The following is a 21,913-nucleotide window of genomic DNA, read 5'->3' on the forward strand; positions in this document are numbered from 1 at the left end:
GGCCCAAAATAGGCCTACATGCAAGGTTTGGCTGCTTTGCTATCGTAGATTTGCTTTTCTTGCTTGCTTGACTATTGCTTTCTCCCGTGTAGGTGGAAGGAGAAGAAGTATGTATAGTACTTGGTACTTCCTAGTCGTCAGCGTGCGAGAACCGTATGTAAAGTAGCAGGTTCCCAGCTCTCAGTCTCTGACAATTGTCCCTTTCGATTTTCCAATAGTTTACTTGTCGCCAGTGCAGTCACCGTTTCAACGATCTGTTCTGGCCGTTACAAGGAGATATTCAAACGACACCGATATCATTCCATGCATGTTAGAGCGCCGTTTGATATTGATAGAATATACCTAGGCAAGTACTTACTGACTTACTTATCTATCAACGTGAGCAGATTCCTTCCTTGGAATCCATACCCACCCACCTTACCCACATAGGTACGGAATACATATCTCTCGAGCTCCAAGAAGTCACAGCATCTTTCCCTTCATACATAAGTTACTCGAGCTCGCAAATACCCGGCGTTGCTCCACTATCTATCTTCAAGACCTCCAACTAAAAAGCCGATTACCTCGATTTGTCTTATGCTCTCTCTCGGACTTTGTGGCTTGCTCGCTAACTGCTTGCAGAAAACATAAGGGAAGGAGCAGCCGGAACATACGACAGGACAGCTCCAACATCTAGCGACGTGGATAAGCCGTAGCAGCCATATTATATTGCTTCTTTTTATATCAATCTACGCCCCTCCGACGCACAAGGAGGCCTGGGATACGGATTGAGGGAGGTGGTACCGACAGACTTGTACTGCTTCCGAGAGACTGTACCTTATTCCGCACAGAAAAACTGGGTTTCGAGAGCCGTCGTCTCGTCTACAGGGATCAAATCAGTCCATCAATCAATCAATCAACCAGTGCGTCCTCGAACCGCTGCAGGTCTCGTGGATGAGGGAAGGCTAGATGAAAGTATCTGTAGTGTAGGTAGGTGTGGTCCGCAACGATTTGACATTTGGCCCTGGTACATCATCGTTCCCTCTTCTTATGCAATGCATGCTGGTGTGGTAGTTTTTTTTCTTTTCTTCTTCTTCTTTCCTTTCTTTCCTTCTTTCCCTCAGTATCTTCGTATACCTACTACACAGTACCTATCATCTTGGTTCTGCTCTGGCTAGTCCGGGGTGGTTCGTTAGCCGATGATTCAAGAGTGCCTGGAGTGGATTACAGAGAGTGGGGTGTGAGAGCTTCCCCACCACCCTTTTCAGCCCAGCTTACCTCTGAGTTAGTAGCTGCACTGCACAACCGATTCTGCTTCCGCCATTAGCTTGCTTCTTCGAGTCGGCGGTCTTTGTCGATGCTTTACAGCGACAACAGCACGCACGTTTTTATTTTATTTTTATTTTGTCCTTTTATTTTAAGAACTGTTGAAATAGTGCCTATTTCCTCTCCGTCCTTTGTCAATACCAGCTCGCCTGCATTGAGAAAGAAAGAAAGGAAACCAGCATTTACTTTTTGTTCTTTTTTCTATTCTTGGTCGCTCTGTGCTGTTAAAGTTGTCTCCATTCTGTTCTGGTCTTCTGCGCTGTTAACTTTGTCCAATTCACAATTCACGTCTCTCGATCGATTTAAAGTCCTTTCAGTCTTGTCCGAAGCCAACTTTCACTTGTTTACAACTTTGATAACCAAACTTCGAATACTGACAGCGGCACAGCAATATAACAAAAAGAAGGGTCCCAACTGAATCCAAAAAGCTATTGAAGATCTGTCTGACACATATACATTACTCGAGTTTGAAATTCCTCAATTCACCTCCTGATAGCAGTGGTATTTGAACTTTGCCATCGAACCCGTTCTATTTCTGTATCCACCGTCTCAAAATTACCCCCCGTCAAGTCAAACCAAGTCAAGTCAGGTCAAGTCAAGTCAAAAAACCGCAAACGAGTTTGGTCTGCCCGTCCGCAAATTAGCCCACTCTCGATCCGCCACAGCATCATCTCATCCGTATCAATCAATCAAGGAGGGAAAACGAAACCGCATTTCACTCCACCATAGAAATCCATAAAGCCTTAAAGGCTTCCCGGTATCCAGGTTCATTCTCAAGGAAATTTATTTGGTTTCCTAATTGAAAACTTCCGAACGACGAGTTTCCCCGGCATAGTCATAGCCACTGCACACTTGACCAGAATCAAACGACGGAGGGAATCTTATTTGGGCCTAAAGCAAACGGGTATCACCTAACTCTGGCCCGACTCTCTCTTTTGAATCGAGCTCCTCGGAACATCACCGCTTGGTATCTCCGGCTACTGGACGCTATACCCTGCTGATGTTGTAGACTGTCGAAAAGGGTGGCTTGACATAATTACACAGAAGCATCACGAGATCAGCTTTAATAAAGGTCTAGATCTCTGAGTCTTTTCATCTCCTTTTATCATTATTTTTATGGTTTTCTGCCATCCTATTCCGAGCTCCGAGATAATATAATTGCGCCGCAATACTTCCTTTTTTATTTTATTTCGCCCCTCAGCTATCTTCACTACAACAGCGCAATCGAACTATTCCCGCACGAACCACAATCGATCGTGGCTGTTCCCTTCCATTATTACACCCATACACCGACACATTGGAACCTGCAGGAGGTAATCTGGCGAAAGATACCAGCTGTGGGTCTTATCTTGTGTGGTAGCACATTCATTCAGGGCGAACAGAACAACACAACCATCACCATTACTATATCAAACCCGATATCTTCAGCCATATCTTTGCTATCTCCTGGGATCAAACTAGTTCTAGGACCTATCTGGATAATAGCCTGAAACTGGAACCTTCTTTCACCGTATACACATACGCATACAATACACGATACTATCCTACGGAACATATATAATTCTGTTATCTTTCCAGGCCTTCTCATTTATTCTTTTTTCTAAAAAAAAAGTTTAACTTTCTTGCAAAAGAACAAAAGAGAAGTTTCAATTCTGGCAGCAAGATTCGATTCAACTCTCGCCTTGGTGCCAAGTTAACCTGCGGGCCAGAGTCAGTACAGTCAACTAAGCTGTAGTCTCTTCTCGAACATTGTCTTTTAATAAATCCCTCGCCTAGAAGAATCAAAGTTGCATTACAGCGCTAGGATCGGTCAGATATCGATATCATAGTTGCATGGGAAAGAATAAAGAAACCAAAGGTAAGTGCCGTGCAATGATTTCACCATGCAATCCTTACAATTCTCAATTATCCCTTGTGCCCAAACCATGGGCACCCCACCATCTTCTTGTTTGCTCGTCCTATATATCCTATCGGCCATGAGGTACTTCCAGCTCTGATATGCTATTACCTATTCGCATTTTCATGCATAAATGATGCATCCACAATTAAATTGCGTCTACACAGACACCTGTCCATACCCCTTCCCTCTGATATCTTTCTACAGCTCTAATCAATGTAAATCCTCTCCCTGCGCTGTTACATGGGCTCCCCTTCCCTGCGGGGTTTTTTTCGTTCGAGTTAGTGTGTCAGATGTGGTTTGTCGCCTTTTTGGTCTGTCTCGCATGCTTGCAATTGCCCCGAAAGTTACACAGAAGAATCGAGTGAGATGTTCGAAACAGCGCACCTCTCGATTCGCCACTTTTTGAGTACTTAGTAGTTCGCTGTCGCTGTTTTCTATTTTGTCATTTCTTGCTCAGAGGACTTTTTTTTTCTAAAAAAAAAAAAAAAAGCAAAAGAATTCTTTGATTGCTTTCTGTTATACTCTGTAACTGGTTGAGGATACTAACTATCATGATAATATAGCCCAGCATAGACAGAAGTCGAATTTCTTTGGTAGTTGATCTGACCTGACCCGCTCACGCCGTTCACAAGCCAACTGGCTAGCCAGCGCTCAGGCTATCGCTCGAACCACACTGCCCATCATGGCGACCGCAACTCTCACTCTCAGTCCTTCGACTCTTGCTCGATCCATCACTCCTCCTCCTTCTCCTCCTGAAGACTCACCGTCTCCAATGGCTCTCGCTTTAGCATCTTCGGTTCCTCTCGCGATCCCTAACAAGCATCTACCCACTCCTACTTATACCATTACTACCAAAGTGTCTCCGTCACCTGTGACCCCGCCTGCATCACCACCCACCGAGAAGGCCACCCCTCTCCTTCCAATTTCATCAGTCCTCTACCCACCCAGTGCATACCAGCAGATATCTGTCGAACCTCCTATCTATTCGATTGATGCTGCTACGGCTGCTGCTGCAATCCACCAAGCTGCCTGTCATCCCCTTCCTCCTGCCGACAAGGTCTTCCCATGGCTTCATGGTCTTCACTCGGATAACGCCGTTCAACTTACCTTTTTTAGTGCCCGAAGAAAAATACACCAGAGGACGCCGTCGTGCTGGAGAGGTGTTACTGTTGTAAAAGCCGGCAGAGCTCTGGAAAGTTCCAAGTTGCGTGGAGCGGTTCATCCCGCTGAGATTCTCCCCACCGCCCCAGGATACCAGGGGGGTTTCCTGGAAGTCGATCCGAAAGAGGGTTTCTGTGTCCGGAATTTCCATATTCAAACCGCCAAACTCGCCGCTGTTTCTGACATCATTGTCTACGGCGACGACCGAACGAGTAAGGATGCCATCAAAAATATTGCCAGGCGGATCGCACAAGCTCAGGTTAAGTACCGTAGCATGCATATGAGCCACCCAGACCTCGACTATCCACAGTACAACACATTTGTCGTATCCAGTCCATTTTCCGAATTTGAACAGAACCACCCTGAACTTGTCGCTTTCGACTCGAGAGGTCTAGGTTCTGGGTCTATCCCTGACTTTCCTTATCTTGAACGCCAAGAAATGTGTACGATGTCGAGAGCTACTGAGATCGCACACAATGTCTGGCTAGGATCGACAAGCGACAAGGAATTCGTAAATGCCTCTGGTCCATTCAACATCTGTATCGAATCTTGCGATGGCGCTCCATTTCCAACTGCACCGATGCTACGGTTGATTTCCCGCCGTATGAGGGACCACACCAGTGTTCAGGATATTGAGTTCCCAGCCTCCGGAAGCGTTGCGACTTCCAACTGGGCAAAATTCGATATTGATGCTATCATTGATATGTGCCGATGGATATACTTCTCGGCAAATCCAATCATAATCAAAGACGCAGATGGCGACACTGCCATGGAGGACCACGACCAAGGCAAACGTGTTCTCATCCACTGCATGGACGGGTACACCGAAACTTCACTCTTGGCTCTTGCGTATCTCATGTACTCTGAAGGCCTCCCTGTTCACGACGCATGGATCCATCTCCACCGTGAAAAGGGACGTAATTTCTTCGCCTACCAAACCGACCTCCAAATCCTCCTACATGCACAAACTGAAATTCTCAAGGCATCTCCGGCCCTAAAGAATGAAGCAGACGCTACTGCATTCATCGCCAGTATTGAAATCCCTAAATGGGTACCGAAATTGGATGGATCTCTGCCTAGTAGGATCCTGCCACATATGTATCTGGGTAACCTAGGGCATGCGAATAATCCGGAGATGCTAAAAGAGCTTGGAATCAAACGCATTTTGAGCATTGGCGAGTTTACAAACTGGTCAGCTGATGAGATCTCAGGATGGCCGTCGGAGAAGATTATGAAGGTCGAGAATATTCAAGATAATGGCGTAGACCCCTTGACTTGCCGACTAGATAAATGCCTAGACTTTATCAGTATGTTTTTTTTCCTCTGCCTTGTTCCTATATTCCACGATAAGCGCTAACAAAAGTTTGTAGATGCTGGTAGAGAGGCTGGAGAGGCGACTCTCGTTCATTGTCGTGTCGGTGTGTCACGATCCGCAACCATTTGCATAGCTGAAGTCATGAAACGACTCAACCTTTCCGTTCCCCGAGCATAGTAAGACTTCCCACCTATCTACCAACATGATATATATATATATATATACTAACCTGATGGATACAGTTGTTATGTCCGAGCTCGACGACTAAACGTCATCATTCAACCTCATCTTCGATTCATGTATGAATTGCTGAAATGGGAAGAAGCTCAACGAACGGAGAACAATCTCGGCATCAAGCGCGAACTAGAATGGCCGTCTATCGCACGAGAGATTGCACTGATGAACCGACCATATTCACGATAGGGTAAGATGTGTCAATTTTCCACCGATCACGCAACTGTTACCGTTCGACCAGTATAGTTAAGGACGGAGTATTGCGACAGTGGTTTGTTGAAGAACAGAACATTAAATCATTATTCTTATTTTTCGAATTAGCGAACAAGCGATGATGAGCTTTCCTTTCTTGACCCCTTTTTTTTCTTTCTTGGGAGTTAAAATTACTGGTTTTAATGGTGATTTTGCCGGACGCTTTTTTGGTTTCTTTTTACTTTTTCCTTGGGAATTGGCAGGCAGAGGGCGAGTGGGACGGATGATGGTGTTTGAATTGGGTTGGGTTGGAAAGCTTTACTTGTGACTGGGTTTCTTTTGTTGAGAGCTTCCCCCTCTACTACTGCTACTGCTACGTTTCTGGGATTAATTCTTGGGGGGTTCAGGCGTTGAATTGAACAAAACTATTACTGCGTACCTTCCTTGTTGACTTTTGTTCTTCTTTTTATATGTTGAGAAAGGGATGCAGCTGCGGACATGTTTTAAACACCGTTGGAGTGGGAAATTGGCACCGGAGTTTCCTTTTTATCGTTTTTCTTTGTGTCTTGTGCCAATCGATACCTCGCTATCTAGGGGTTCTCTTTTCGCGATATCGACTTTCTTCTATTCTTTTCTTCTTTTTCTTCTTCTTCCTATTTTTTTTTTTTTTCTCCCTTTGGGATTAACGATTCTTCTTGGTGCCGGTGGCTTGTCCACGACAAATTTATTTTTATTATCAGTCTTACTTATATTCTGATTCTAGTGTGTTATTACTATTACTATTATTACTATTTGGTTTGCCTTACGATTGTTCCCCATGGTTTTAAATCGAACAAAAAAAAAGAGAAGGAATGCGGGCTTTGAAAGATATACATATATAAGGATATACAAAGTACCTATATATATATGTATTTGTTCAAGTGGACACGATTTGCACCAGTTTATTTCTTTTGAAGATCTTGATTGATTGATTGATTGATTGCGAAGGGAGAAAAAAAAAAGATATTCTCAAAATTTTGATGTTTTTAAATATATATAAATATAGTTACAGCTTGCAGACGGTACAATTTGGTTTATATGAATATATCTTATACAAATAGGTACTTAGTGTAGTATATATATCCTTCTCAATGCATACATATTGTATGAATATCTCAGTATATTATAAGTGTGATAGATATAAGTATACCGTACTTTAAACCCCAGAATAACACCCGGTATAGGTTGTAAATCCCTAAAGATGTTGTGTTATAATCTAGGAAAAGGTTTACTTCCTGAAATTGTTCCACCAGTTCTTGACATCGGTGAGAAGACCGTAGAGTGGTGTATCGGCGTTCGCGCCGGCGGTGGGGTTATAGTATTGACCGTTTGAGTTTGTGAAGTCTTGGACTATACCGCCGTAGAGGTCTACCCATGGGTTTGGCTTGGGAGCTGGAGCTGCGGCGGCGGAGGATATGAAGAGAGCGGTGGTGGTGGAGATGAGGATGATGTTTTTGAATTGCATTTTTGAGTTTGAAAGTTAAGCTTGAAGGGGTATTTAATGGTGGTTGGTAGGCCGGCCTGTGGGAGTGATGTGAGGGGATTGGTTTTATTTTAATTAAAAAGTTATAAGATTGGTAATGGAAGGAGACGAAGTGAAGATATCTAGGGACCTGCCAGAGGTTTAGACTGTTGTATGATTGTTTGAGTTGATGGATTGATGCTGGTGATGGTGAAGGGAATGTTGGAATTGGGTCTGGTATTGATGTTTATATAGAGAAACTTGGTTTATAGAATACCAAGTCTGATGAAGTGATTGATTAGACTATCAGTACGTCTATAGCTGTATGTACGTATTGAAAGATGTATTTTTAGATTCTAGAAGTTCTCAAGCTCCTCGTGATTCATTCTGAAGCTTAAGATTTTTGATCTTGTTAGCTACATTTCTGCAGTATCACTTTGTCGACGATTGTCATAAGACGGGACTTGAAAGCTCATGATCTAAAGGAACCCTGTAAAACATCTGGAAGTTTTGAATATTCAGCTAGAATTCATCAATATATATATCATTCGATATAATAGCTATAGATCGGTATATCCGAGATGTCAAGAGAGGAATGACTTAGACCGCAGCATTCCAGATCAAATTGACACTTTCCGATGATATCATGATAATATAATATGTCCTGCTATAGCTATAATACTATCGATTGGTCCTTGGCAGTCGGAATGTCGGCTGGAAGATGTTGTATTCTGAATCGAGTTATTCCCAAACATACGGATGTACACTAGCGCTGTTCCAGAAAGTAAAGCGCTAAGCCTTATGTAGTAATAATGACCCGCAGTTAAGCTTAATAAAGTAATTGAAGACCACAACAACTCCAACAATCCCTGTGCGTTTTCTGGTGTAACGAACGAAATTGAGATTCTTATTGTTTCAGAGTAATAAAATGTATATGGATGTATGCACTCCATACCATATTATACAGTGTGATATATTGTTTCTACGATTTGTACATATGTGAATACACCTGTTATAGCCTCTGCGAAGAGTTACGTTAATAATATTTTCTATATTATGAACTATAGATTGATGTAAGTGGTTAGATGCATGTTGTGGCAAAGACAAGAGGGGGTATTATGGAATACATCTAGATGAATAGGCGAAGTTTCAGAGCAAGATTAATTCGAATTTTTAGTACGAGACATCGGGATTTCCGACGTTGCGACGAGCTAGCTAGTTGGCTAGCTATAGCTTATTGCTCATATACGTTCTAGTTAATTTTAGATCTCGTGATATTATTGTGAGATTGATTATAACGACTGAATGGTATGAATTGTCATTCTATACAAACTTCGTCTATAAATACTCAATGGTCCTGCTCCCTAGCTACTCTTTTTTCCCCCATCATCATCAAACAATCCAATCTTCACAGCTTTACATCTTCGGGGTCTTCCCATTCTACAAATCTTTCTATTTAATTTTTACAAAGGATACGACGGGCTGGTACCGCTTCCTTCTTCAATTCTTCAATCACTCCCACTGCATTAAGCTTATATCAAATCCTCAACCTTAACTTCAACCACCAATCCGCCTTAATTCCTAAAAAAAAAACCTCTCACCTTTCAACTACTTAACCCACAAAGATAAAATCAAAAATGCGTTTCTCCACCATCCTCGTCGTCGTCGTCGCCGTCACCGGCACCAACGCTCTCCCAATCCCTCAATTCTGGGGATGGGTCGGTGATCAAATCGCCGATTTTGCTACTCAAGGGCCCGGAGCTGTCTTCTCGGAGATCGTGGGAGCTACTCCTAGTAGAATGGCGGGTGGTTCGCCGTTCCCACTTACGAATAATCAGTTTACTGCGGGGATGGGATTCTTGAAGAGATGGGTTTCTAGATCATGATGATTATATATACGCTTGGGTACATATTAGGTATTTGGATAGATCGATAGAGGGCTGTTAGTTGATAGTTGGGGATAAGATTGTTTCTGTTTTTGGTTATGTATTTAATGATATTTGTATGGTATGAATAGGATATAGTTGATATATATATACAGTATTTGCAGTGTCTTTTAGAACCGTCGTTGAATCCAATCCGAAGCATTAAACCGTATCTCGTCAGAGATATCTGTAGTAAACATTAAAAGTATCATGTGAATAAAAAAAGTAAAGCCCATCTACCCCTTGAAAGAAAAACCGCTAAATGGCATTCGCAAAACCGATTGCACGTAGAGAACAAAAGCCAGACCCCTCAAAATCGATCGCTTTTCTTTAAAAGAAATTAAAACAACCTCCTACTATGCTCTTCATCAGCTTTTTCTCCACCACTTTTCTCCATATTCTTTTTTATTTGGTGACCAGCTATACACTAGTACCCTCTCCACTCCCCTCCCCAGCCTCCGCTCTTTTCAAAGTTCCATCAGAACTATCCTTCAAAGTCTCCAACCTATCCTCCTTATCGTAAACCGAGAACCGTTGGTCGACTCTCATGATCGTAAACCACAGGACGACGATGTACTCGAATACGAAGTATGTAACGTAGTATGCGGCCCTCGAGTGGTACCATGCTGGGTTAAATCTTAGTCTCGGGGGTGTATACGCAACTCCTGCTCTGAAGCCGGCGCCGAATGCTATATATTCGCAATATTCAGTTAGTACTTTCTACCTCTAAAACAGATGATATATATATATAATTTTTATAGAAGGATGGAGGGGTACTCACCCAAGAAAAACGCTCCAACCAAAATAATCAACCCCTTCAACCAAAACCCTCCCTCAGCTCTCCTCTCAACCCCCAAACTCGTTTCCACGCCCTTATGCGGCGTAAACAAAGCAATGGGCACGATAATAAACGGTAAAAAGGCAATAACCGCCAAAATCGTGCCACCAACTTTTCTTATCGTCAAAAACTTCATTAGTAACTTAGTATCCTGGGTGAAGAAGCTCCAAATAGTCGTCGAGATGACCAATACGAAAGTACACCCGATAACAACATATATCGCCGCAAAACTCCCATAGAATATTTTCCTCCTCTTACCATGTTCAACGGAAGGATGTCTTGCCCGGAAAAGTCGATGACAGAACATTAGGTTTAGGATGTATAAAGCTATTACACCTGCGGCGTTGAAGACTTGGTTTGCTATCGCCAGGTCTACATCTGTTGGTTTGAAACTCCAGGCGGTTCGGAGGGATAGTGTGACGACTCGGGACATGGAGAAACCGATCATGAAGATTGAGAGTTTGAATTTGTGACCTTTGGAGAGATTGCCTCTGAAGATTATGATGTTTGTTATGGCGATTGAGAGGAATAAGATGGCGAGGACGAGGGAGGCGGGGAAGTCGGGGATTTTGGAGGGGATTCCTCCTAGGATTGCCATGGGGGTTAGGAAGGCCATTGTGGGCGGTGTTTATATTATTTTCCTGCTACTAGCTACGCTTATTTCGATACTTTTTTGGTTTTATGAAATAGGTAGTAGATAGATAGGGTTTTTGTTTGGTGGGTGCTAAGACCCGAGGAACTGGGAGGGTTGTACAAAGTTGAGTTGAATTGAGTTGAGGCTGTTGGAGTCGATCCGCGATAGTGGGTTTGTGTGACGTTGTAATCGCGATTCGATTCTCGTGGTTGAAACTGGCGATTGAAGTTCTTGTCAAACCGTGATATATTGATATAGTCAGTGAATTGACAAAAACAATTAATCGGGAGACGTAAAGAGGGGAAAAATAGATCGCAAGTCGCGCAAATACTGCTTATACAGTAGAAAAATATAGAATCATATGATATGATAGGAATTTAGTGAAGTTAATAAATTAACAGGCCACCATCCAACAGCGAACTCTCTCAATTTATGTAATCTCGTCCTGCGACCCGATCGAATGAACAATGCACACACATCTCGATCTATCGGAATACTAATCCTACATGGGGAAACGGAACCCCAAGAAAGAAAAATAAATTCAGAAGGGATCGATTACGAAACCAAGCATAAGGATGCATGCATGAGTAACTATTCCCTAGGAGAAACCTGCAGCCATCTCCTTTAAGATTTTCTTCTCGTGCGAAATAAATGTCCACCACCAGCATAGTGGCGCTCTCATGAGGTCAAAAAGGATTCCCCAACATCTGGGGCATTAAGTAAGTAACTATGGCATCGGGGAGTCGGCCATTTCAAGTTCTTGGGGCAACAGGGGTCCAAAGTCGAACATGTCGGCCAACTTAGACGCCGACTAGCCAATCATGTTCAATCTTTCCCAGAACAAGCTTTACTAATCGGTCGGACGTTTGGCCGTCTCTCTTTTTTAATAATTTTTTTTATTAGTTACACTGGGCTGACTGCAGCTGGACTGACCACTTTGGGGATATGTTTCCACCGACATTCATATTACACATATTACACACATGCATGTTGAAGTTATTAAATCGATCTGGTTTAAATATATCCCAATTCTCGCCTTCTATATATCTCGAGGGTCTAGGTCTAGACCATCTGATTAAATAACGTTAGGGCGTCGGTTGTTCTCCCAGCGCCCTTTAATTGATCCGATTATATAATCCCGTCGTTAGAATTCTTTTTTGATGTCACCTGAGGCTCTCACGACTTTTCTCGGTTCTTCCATCCGAATTTATGTTTTACGTTTTTTTTTGTTTAACTCGGATCTAGCCGAAGGGAGAATATTGGGCCACGCGGACTTGAACGTCATCCCGCGATATATATCAATAACAAAAAAGAAATTTCGAAAGAGAGAGAAAAAGAGACGCGAGTTTTATCTTCAGTGGCTTGAAGATAGAGAATATGCTATTATTAAAATCATGTCTTTTGTCTTTGATGGGACAATTGAAACGTCAAGATAGATCCTCCTTCCACCCGTAAGAATAGTTAAAACTAGTGTTGAACTTTTAGCCCTGATAGGCTCTCGAGATCTCCATACACGTATAAAGTACGAAAATTTCAAAAGAAAGAAAGGGTAAGTAGGTAAATAATACAATCAACCGAGAAGGAAATCCAACTAGGAAAAGAACCCAAGAAACAGAAATGAGAAGAGAGGGAGAAAACAATGCATTGTCGTATCAATCATTCCATCGTATCAATGGTAACCCTCGATCCTCCCCTTCATGCAAAAGGTGTAAAGCACAAACCCGATAGTTGAAATCGAAAGAAAAAGAAAGAAGTAGAAAAACATGAATAAAAACCCCTTTTATATCTACGCCTTAACTTCAATAATCACATCTTTAACGCCATCCTTTCCACTATCTGTAGCCCCGTCCTTATAGGATGTTAACCCCTTTCTAATCGCTAAAACATTATCCACAATCACCGCATCTATGCTTTGACTTGCTTGAATCTATCATATTGGGTCACATATTAGCAATCTTGTAAACTTTTGTTATGCCGGTTTAGTGGATTAAAGGAAAAGAAGGGATCTCACCTTAACGTTCTCCGGGTCGTTATTCAACGTCCCGTAAGTCACACACACCAACCCCGTCTCCTTGACCACTCTAATCAACCTCGGACACTTCACCAATGGCTCAGCTGCCGAAACGATCCCGATCAAATTCCACTGACTGGCGAATTTAATCGCCTCCTTCAACGAACTCGCTCTAATATCCGACATAAACGCCGTACCTCCTTCCGTCAGGAACAAAACAGGAATACTAGGCTGCTTAAAAGACGCCATAAGACATATATCAGGGTGGAACGAGGAAAAGATAATATCTCTTCCTTCGCCGTGATCGTATACTATCTTTAGGATCTTATCAAGCCATGTGTTTAGTTCGATTCCTAGGTGGTCCATTTCCTCTGCTTGTGCTTCGTCAAGCATGGGGTATTTCAGTTCGATGTTGAAGCCAATGTCCTTTGGCAAGTTCTTGAACACGCCTTCGAGGGTTTGGAAAGGTCCTTGGATGTGACTGCCACGAGTGTTGGCGTTAAATCCCTTGGTTTTGAGGGCCTTTGTGAATTTCATCTTTTCAAGGAGGTCGACTGTTCTGTCGTCGCTGCTAGAGCCGACGGAAAGTGATCTGAAGCGGCGAGGAAGGCCCTTGTCGCCGGGTTTGTCGGAGAGGGCGGGGGATACAGGGCGAGACTGGCCATTTTGTTGTTCGCTAAGGTGGAGGAATTGCTCTAGGGTTAAGCTGTGAACTGGCACGTCGATACCGGTTTCCGAAACGAGGAAGTCATGGTATAAGACTGGTACATGATCTTTTGTTAACTGAACGTCGAACTCCACGTATTTGGCGCCTAAGTTTGCTGCAGAGATGAAGGATTGAAGAGTATTCTCGCCCAGCTGAAGGGATTTACGTTCCACGATATTTTTACCTAGACCACGGTGACCAATGATCGATGGAACAGTAAGTGTTTTCCAGTAGGTGTGGTCACGAGTGACACTCATGTTCTCGTGAGAGAACGGAGTTATGACCAAGAATTCGAAGTTGACGTAGCCGATGACTTCGAGGGTACTAACTTCGAGGATCGGGAGGGTATGTCCACCTTGCAGGGCAACTTTTCCACCGGCGTTTTCGGGACGAAGACTGTTCAAAACTGCGACGGCACGACCAAGAACTTTGTCGTTTCTACCGGAGTAAGTTGGGACCAAGTCAAATATCAACTTGACTTTTGATACGTCCGAGGTTTCAAAAACAAGAGGTTCGGTAAGGATTGAATCCTGCAATGGGAGATCAATGATATTCTCTTCACCCTCTGCACACTTTGCGGAAACAACCAGTGAAAGCGCAGTATCCAACTGTGTGGCATGAGCTAGCGCCAGAGGGATCTGCTCGAGTTTCACAGGGTCGACTGGAGCTTTAAGGTCCTTCGACCCGAGGGTCACGAGAACCATAGCTTTATCTCGAATATATCTGTGACCGAACGTCTTAATCGGCTTGGTGTTCGGTTGTGTGAACCTCCCTTTCTCAAGCGGAGAACCAGCCTCAGCCAGTGACCTTGACGGCGATGTAGATAGGGACGAGACTGCCTGCTGGACTGTGCTAGCAGTATCAGAGAGAGTGTCGGACCCGTCGGATGGCTGAGATTGATCAAATATCATTGATGTGATCTTGAGATGACCTCTGAGAGTAGCATGCTCCGCGGCGGACCATCCTGACGAGTCAAGGCGCTCGTAGTCTGCTCCGTATTGGAGAAGTAGTGCTACAACTTCAACGTGGCCGTGTACGGCAGCAGTAAACTAAGCACCGGATATTAGCAGTTGCATAAGAAAGATCGACACCTAAGAGGGTCACATACTAGAGGGGTCCAGCCAAAAGCCGCCTCTGCAAACTCAATATCAACCTTTTGCGTCTCCGGCTCTGTCAACAAAATTCTTGCACACTCAAGATGTCCCAACTTCGCTGCGATAAAGAGAGCCGATTCTCCATTCTCATCCGCAAAGTTGACATCCACACCAGCCTTTACCAACAACTCCACTAGCTTTGGCGCATTATTCCGTGTAGCTAGACACAGGACAGCCGAAGATTTGGAAACGCTCTTTCGAGCCTCGATAATCTCGATCGGATCTCCTTCCAACCTTTCCGCATCAAGTAAGATCTTGGTGGTTTTTGGGTGTTGCCCTATAACCGCCAAGTGAAGGGGTGCAAGGCCCTCATTATCCCACCACGGTGAACTATCAATACCGGCTGTTCCGTCGATTTGACCCCATTTATGCATGTACTCTGTTAGCGTCTGACAGACCTGGACAATACCATATTCGGCAGCATAGTGCAATGGTATCCTTCCATAGGCATCTCGATCTGTCAAAGCTACTCGCAAGCTAGGTGGGAAATTCGCGAGGAGGTACTTGAGAACCTTGAATATTCCATCAAAGCTTCCCGGTAGCTCGTCCTGTTCCTCAGGAGTTTCGGGTAATGCTCGATTGGCGTCACCACGGCTAAAGGATACCGATAGCTCTGAGTAGTTCGCTAGGTTATTCCTCATCTTTGTGGATGTACTCCTTCCCATTGCTCTGACGATTCGGTGGAGTAGATTCCTTTCGTTGATATCTTCGGTATCCTTCAAACTCTCTGTTTGCTTGAGCAGCAAATCAATACACTTGAATGCCTCGGCGTAAGCGGCACGTTGTAATAGATTCAGGATTAAGTTTTGTGAAAACTGGTCTTTCGAGAGGTGCATATCCTTCAGCGCCTTATCCAGTTTTTCACTATTATCGTTCTTGATTGAGACATCGAAGGTCTTTAGAACTTCCTGAGATAATCCGCTAACACCTCCAGCAGACGAGTTTTTGAAGGACAAGCCATCGGGTTTCTCTGTCTCCGATTTCCCCTTGATTTGGATTCCCAAACCAAGCTTTTCGAGCCATTCGTTTACAGTTCGTTCGGCAGCTGTGACTTCACTTGATGCTGCGAAGGGCTTGATAAGGACCTTGGAGTTTAGATAGCGTTGTTGGACTTTGACTAGAAGTTTCTTGTCGAGTCTGAAAGGAGCTTGTTAGTCAGGTGTATTCCCTAAGGAAGTATGTTGCACGAGCGTTCGGTTTCTTACTTCTTCAGGATCTTCACAAACCCCCGCCGGTTGACGTCTACACTCAGTAACAGATCAGCATCTATCCCAGCATTACCTATATAGGTAGATCTCGTGGAACCAGTCATTTACCTCCAAACCAAGCAATCTTCCTCAACTGACCCCTCAGCTCCAACAATACCTCAGCATGCTCTTCAAGCTCATGTCTGGGGATGTTATCTACGTTCTCAAACTGTTCTTTGTGTCTTTCTCCCAGGATCTTTAGTTTTCGGGTACAATCCGCCAACCGTTTGTTGTAGAATTGATCGACTTTTTCTAGCTCGCGGTCAAGGGAGAATATGAATGCTTGATAGTGATAATGATGTTAGTCTTCGGTGATAATATGTAGAATTTTATTTTCTCTTTTAAAAGTAGAGTAGATGATGGGGATTCCGGGAACGTACGAGCAAGATCTGGATCCGTTTCATCTTGTGTACTACGTAAGATACGCTTTATCCGCTTCTTAAGGCCCTTGTAATCGATATACGACGCCTGCCATTCTGGCACTACATTACGGTAGAGGCTAGAGAGAGGGAGGGAGATAGTTAGCTCATAATATTCATAAAAATTATTAGGTAATAAATGGTGGGAGAGCAAAAAAAAATACTCACTTCTGACCAAACTTCATCCTGTCTTCTTCGTTTTAAAAATTCCTAGAAGAAAAAGGGAAATGGTTGAAGCAATTAAAGCTTGCTTGTCTTGTGATATGATGGTTGAGGATTTTTAGACCACTCCTCCCAAACGGTCCAATTCCTTCTTCGAAGAACCAAGGTCGTGGTTCTGTATCCAATGCAATGGGTACGAGGAACTTGTACTTGACAGTTACGCCTTCCTGAAACGAGATATGATTTGTAGTTCCGAACTCCGAGAGAGTTGGTTAAAGTTGGGTAAATTGATGCGTTTGGGCGAGTTTGCCGGGTTTGCTCGGGAATTATTAATCTTTTTGAGGGGAGAGAGTTCGAGGTTAACTTTAAAATTATCAATCAGAACTGGGTGAAGTTGCCAGGTTTGTTGTAATTCGAGGCGTGAAGCTTAAACGGCAAAGCAAAGAAGAAGAAAAGGAAGGGGAAAAAAGGCGGGTTACAAACGGTCGAAACGCCAATGATGTCGTGATGATACTTTAGGTAACGAAATGTCCATTATCAAAAAAGGCAGAGGGGAATCAAGAAAGGAAAAAAAAAAAAAAAAAGAGTTAAGGTAGTAGATTCTAGATTCCTCACACGTTGCTCTTTATACTTTTATATGTATCTTCAAACCCTCTCGCTGGTTCAAATAAGCTATGTTTAAATTTGGTAACGGCCGCGTGACTTCCTTTTTTTCACTTGAAGAATAAACGTCCGAAATCCGAAAAAAAAAATCTACAATCAGCGAGAGAGAGGAGTTCGTTTCGCTTGAATACCTCCCTTTCGAACCTTCTTTTTCTTTTCTTTTAGGGGTTGGTGGTGAGTTCGAAACGAAATTTATTCGCGGGAACTCGCCGACGCACACAAGTTTATAAATCTCGACGGAACGCCTCTTTTTAAGGTCTTTGACCCCTGGAGATCCCTCTCTGCGCCGGAAAATGCGATGGACCCTGAACGAAAAAGAAAGCTTAGCCTACTTATTATTGTTTTTCCGAATGTTAACTAGATTGTGTAGCTGCTTTTTTGTTTTTTTTTGCAATTTTTTTGAGGGCTCAGCTGATATGTATGATGAGATGCGGGCTTGGTTAAAGAGGAAAGGAAAGTGGAGTTATTGCTGGAGAGAATGTGATCATGCAGAGCTCTGGAACCACCTCTTTAAGACATCGGTATGGAGAAGGAACAAGAGTAAGAATAAGAATAAGCTAGGGTTTGGGAGGAAAAAAAAGAGGAGGTCGAGTAAGAGGAGGAGGGGAAGTTTTAAATAAAAATTAGAACTAGCTATAGAACTAGATGAATGCCCGAGTACTTCCGATGTCCAAAAATATATATCTCCATCCACCATTGCCTGCATCGATGGAATAGAATGCACACATGCATCACTCGAAGCTCATGGTGTTGTTCTTGCCCCCAATCTTTCTCCACCCCATGTAATCTTCTCACAGGCAAATTGACGTGATTGGCTCCTCTAACGTGCCAAAACCATTGGTTCAGATGCCACCAGTCCCAACCGATGACCCTTTCGCTTGAGGGAAGGGGGGGCTGGAACATTGGGCATTGGGTGGGTCGGCCATCAGACGTTCGTTATGGGTGGTAGATAGACGTTGTGGGGCTGGCCAGAATTAAAGCTTGAGAGCTTGCAAGCTTGACTGACAGACTGACTTCCTTGACAAGGATGGGAACATCCGGGGAAGAGCCACGACTGCAAGGGTAGCACCGTTCTGCAGTGTTTAAAGCCTGCATGCATGTTTAATTCGTTGGTTGTGGATTATTGGGGGCCGTTTTTAACCACCACTACGGAGCACTCCCATGTCGATAAGATGCATAATAGTAAGTAAGTACATGTATGTAATGGGGCCATGTCAGAACGAAATGTCAATGGTAATCCCATTTCACCGAGTTATGTGTTCTGGTATGGTATTTTTGGTGTTTGTAATTGCTGTACATGTTCGAATCTGTTTGGTCAGATAGTTCTGGTTATCAATGAAGGCACGCGATCTATTGCCAACTGACGGAATCTTATCCGCTAATGCGGATTGGTGCACTGACCGGATGGCGGTGGCGTCAGAGGCTGGGGCTTCTCGCTATCTGATGCATCACTCCAAGACATCTTCAGATTATGGGGTAGCTTGGTCCAGTTTCAAACTTTTCCTTTTCTATTTTTCCATCAAACCTCGGCCCATCGCATAATACCGTTCTATGAACAAAGTGGGAAAGAAAAAAAATGAAACAAAGAAAACATATGGTAAGTTATACCAGCGATACTAGGGTCCACGCCAATTGGCGCCATTTTCATATCGTGACAACTGCTAACTTAACCATAGCGATTAACGTCATTCATCAGAGAAATAGAAATAATAATAATAAAAACAAGGCCACACTGGCTCGTAGTTTAACGCAGTAATAAGACCCAAAGGAAAATTTTCACCAGAGCCAAGGAACCATTCAAGTGTTTCCCAATGTCTACCTCTGCAGCCTCTTATCCAGCTTCGCCTTCCTTGCAATCTTCTCAGCAGTTCTCACAAGTGCCGTTTTAATCTCACCCTTTTCAAAGGAGTCAATATCGTAGTAGTTGGGGGCAATATCCTATGAGAAAAACCATTAGCATAATATTCTGTCGTGGGGGTTGTGTACACCAGAAGAGAAACTTACCATCAACCACTCAGGCTTGACACTCGTAACCGTTCGAATATAGTTCTTAGTCGTAAGAACAAATTCATTATAGAGAACCCACTCGTTCTCTTGACCCAACATTGTACTAGGATGCAGAAGAACTTCCTGGTTATCCTTCACTGTCTTATAGCTTTTCCCCGTGGACATCTTTTTCGCAACCTGCATGAAGAAACCAGCACACAACGCCTGTCTTATGTTGTTATAATAGTTTCGGTCCGTGAAATCTGTGGTCTTCATATCGATTTCCTGCTTTTCCATAATAACCCTCAACTGGTTTCGAACATTGTCGGCCGACGTGAGTGAACGGAATGAAAGGTAATTCTCCGAACACCATCTTTGCCCGGCGCCCGAATCGAGTGATTTGAAGGCATGATAGACATTGAGCATGGTAAGATGGTCGCCATCCGGATGCGCAAATTGAGACTTTGCTGCGTCAGCTTCTTTTCGTTTGTGTGATGGGCGGACAAAGACTTGGGGGACAGAGAGGAGGGCAGTGATAGAAAGAATTTCACTAGCGCATTGGAATTCGGACGAGGAGATCAACATGACAGCGAGGGCCGGATCGAGGGGGTATTCAGAAGCCATACGCCCCATGGTTGTCAAGTCACCTTCATCATCCAAACAAGCAAGGTAATTCAACTCCTCAAGTGCTCTCATCATTGTTTCTGGAGCAGGAGGGTCCATAAAATCGAAGTGAACCAGATCATCAATCCCGAGCTTCTTCAGTTCCAACACGGTGCTAGCCAAGTTGCTCCTCAAAATTTCGGGATATGTCTGATCGATTAGTTCCTTCTTGAATGCATCCTCTGTGTATAATCTAAAACATTTTCCAGGCCGTGTACGACCAGCACGACCAGCACGCTGTTGTGCACTGGCCTTACTGATTGGTGAAACGAGCAAAGATTCCACTCTGATACGTGGATTGTAGACCTTTTGCTTGCTGAATCCAGGGTCAACGACATACACAATACCGTCGATGGTAAGCGATGTTTCGGCGATGTTTGTAGAGACGACGACCTTTCGTCCTGGCTTCCCGCCAGCACGGGCTGGTGGGGGTGCCGGGTCGAAAATTCGCTGTTGTTGGTTGGGAGGCAAGGTACCATAAAGTGCATAAACCTTTAGTGGACCAGTATCATACTCCCTTTGCATCTCGTCCCCTTCGGCACGTAGACGTTTGCAAGCCTCTTCAATTTCCTCCTCACCAGTCAAGAAGAGGAGGATATCACCCTCCGGCTCACTTCCATGGATCTGCAAGACAGTTCTCAGAGCAGCCTCAACATAATCCCTTTCTGGTTCTGGTGTATAGAAGATCTCGACTGGGTGGGTTCGACCGGGAACAGCGAGTAAAGGAGCATTGTAGTCATTTTCTTTAGCTCCGAAGTATCTTTGAAATTTCTGCGCATCCAAAGTAGCAGACATCACTACGATCTTCAGATCCGGCCGTCTCAGGGCCACTTCCTTCAACAATCCCATCAAAATATCTGTTGCAAGGGTACGTTCGTGAGCTTCATCGAGGATGATACACGAATATCTGCTAAGATTTGGGTCGTTCATCGCTTCTCGAAGCAACATTCCGTCTGTCATGTACTGTAGAACGGTCTTGGAAGACGTATTGTTCTCGAATCTGATATTGTAACCAACTTCCTCTCCAAGAACTACATCCATTTCATCGGCAACACGCTTTGCGACGGACATAGCAGCGACTCTTCGAGGTTGGGTACAAGCAACCTTCTTTCCGGTCTGGAGGGGGTTTTCATCGTACAGAACGAATTGAGGTATTTGGGTGGTTTTGCCGGAACCGGTTTCACCGACGAAGACGAGGATTTGATTTTCCTGGTAAAGTCGAAGGAATTCATTTCTGTAATACCAGTTAGCAAATTTATACCCAACAGCTCTACCGAGCAACATCTAAATGGAATAAAGGGAGCCTTACCTCTGAGCATGAACAGGTAAATCACGTCTTTTCTTCAGAATATCGAAATACTGTTTCGACAACTGTGTCCCAGTGAACGGATTGAACGGTCCATCTTCGGCCTTCTGCGCCTGTGCGGTGGTTGTCTGATGGCGAGTAAGCCCAGCAAATAGATCTTGACCTGCCGACGAGGCAGTGGAAGGTGCGTACATGTGAGCCAAGTAAGGATTGTCCATGTCTTTGGAAGCCCCGTTTATGGCGGTGCTAACCTTCGCTTTTTTGGTCGGTCGGTCGCTATCAAGGATTTCACGTTCTCCCGGCATAGCGAGAGAGTAGGATGGACGGGCCTTTGTGATGGCTACTGTAGCTGCTGCGATTTAATGAAAGGTACTTTGGTGATTGTCAGTCGGTGAGCCGTTGAGAGCAGTGTTCGTAAGTAGTGCCTGCTAACCGCCTGATAAGTGGCAGTCAAGAGATAGCCAAAAAGATGCTTCGAAGGAGCCACGGATTCAATCGAAGGCGATTGTTTCTATCTCCTTCCCACCAACTATTCTGAAGGGACAGTGAAGAGAAGATAAGATGGAAGAGTGTGAAGGAATAGAGGGAAGA

At 44.0% G+C, this 21,913-nt stretch overlaps 6 protein-coding genes across 6 annotated transcripts; 2 read left to right on the plus strand and 4 right to left on the minus strand.

Annotated features, from left to right (window-relative positions):
* Window positions 1-3,887: 3,887 nt before the first annotated feature.
* AOL_s00097g153 (uncharacterized protein) lies at window positions 3,888-6,104 on the plus strand (the record flags this gene model as incomplete). The annotated part of the gene is made up of 3 exons (XM_011125986.1): window positions 3,888-5,673; window positions 5,737-5,857; window positions 5,924-6,104. 3 exons carry the CDS (start codon window positions 3,888-3,890, stop codon window positions 6,102-6,104), a joined length of 2,088 nt encoding a protein of 695 aa, XP_011124288.1.
* Window positions 6,105-7,374: 1,270 nt separating this feature from the next.
* AOL_s00097g154 (uncharacterized protein) lies at window positions 7,375-7,611 on the minus strand (the record flags this gene model as incomplete). Its single annotated transcript, XM_011125987.1, has 1 exon — window positions 7,375-7,611. One exon carries the CDS (start codon window positions 7,609-7,611, stop codon window positions 7,375-7,377), a length of 237 nt encoding a protein of 78 aa, XP_011124289.1.
* Window positions 7,612-9,245: 1,634 nt separating this feature from the next.
* On the plus strand, window positions 9,246-9,494 carry AOL_s00097g155 (uncharacterized protein; the record flags this gene model as incomplete). The annotated part of the gene is made up of 1 exon (XM_011125988.1): window positions 9,246-9,494. The coding sequence occupies one exon, from the start codon at window positions 9,246-9,248 to the stop codon at window positions 9,492-9,494; it is 249 nt and encodes an 82-aa protein (XP_011124290.1).
* Window positions 9,495-9,953: 459 nt separating this feature from the next.
* AOL_s00097g156 (uncharacterized protein) lies at window positions 9,954-10,987 on the minus strand (the record flags this gene model as incomplete). Its single annotated transcript, XM_011125989.1, has 2 exons — window positions 9,954-10,222; window positions 10,315-10,987. 2 exons carry the CDS (start codon window positions 10,985-10,987, stop codon window positions 9,954-9,956), a joined length of 942 nt encoding a protein of 313 aa, XP_011124291.1.
* Window positions 10,988-12,791: 1,804 nt separating this feature from the next.
* AOL_s00097g157 (uncharacterized protein) lies at window positions 12,792-16,727 on the minus strand (the record flags this gene model as incomplete). Its single annotated transcript, XM_011125990.1, has 7 exons — window positions 12,792-12,932; window positions 13,017-14,771; window positions 14,831-16,013; window positions 16,082-16,118; window positions 16,193-16,405; window positions 16,504-16,622; window positions 16,711-16,727. 7 exons carry the CDS (start codon window positions 16,725-16,727, stop codon window positions 12,792-12,794), a joined length of 3,465 nt encoding a protein of 1,154 aa, XP_011124292.1.
* A 2,455-nt stretch (window positions 16,728-19,182) lies between these two features.
* On the minus strand, window positions 19,183-21,627 carry AOL_s00097g158 (uncharacterized protein; the record flags this gene model as incomplete). Its single annotated transcript, XM_011125991.1, has 3 exons — window positions 19,183-19,305; window positions 19,372-21,250; window positions 21,326-21,627. 3 exons carry the CDS (start codon window positions 21,625-21,627, stop codon window positions 19,183-19,185), a joined length of 2,304 nt encoding a protein of 767 aa, XP_011124293.1.
* Between the last annotated feature and the right edge of the window lie 286 nt (window positions 21,628-21,913).

Source organism: Orbilia oligospora (assembly GCF_000225545.1).
Source record: "Orbilia oligospora ATCC 24927 unplaced genomic scaffold scaffold00097, whole genome shotgun sequence".
Lineage (NCBI taxonomy): Eukaryota > Fungi > Ascomycota > Orbiliomycetes > Orbiliales > Orbiliaceae > Orbilia > Orbilia oligospora.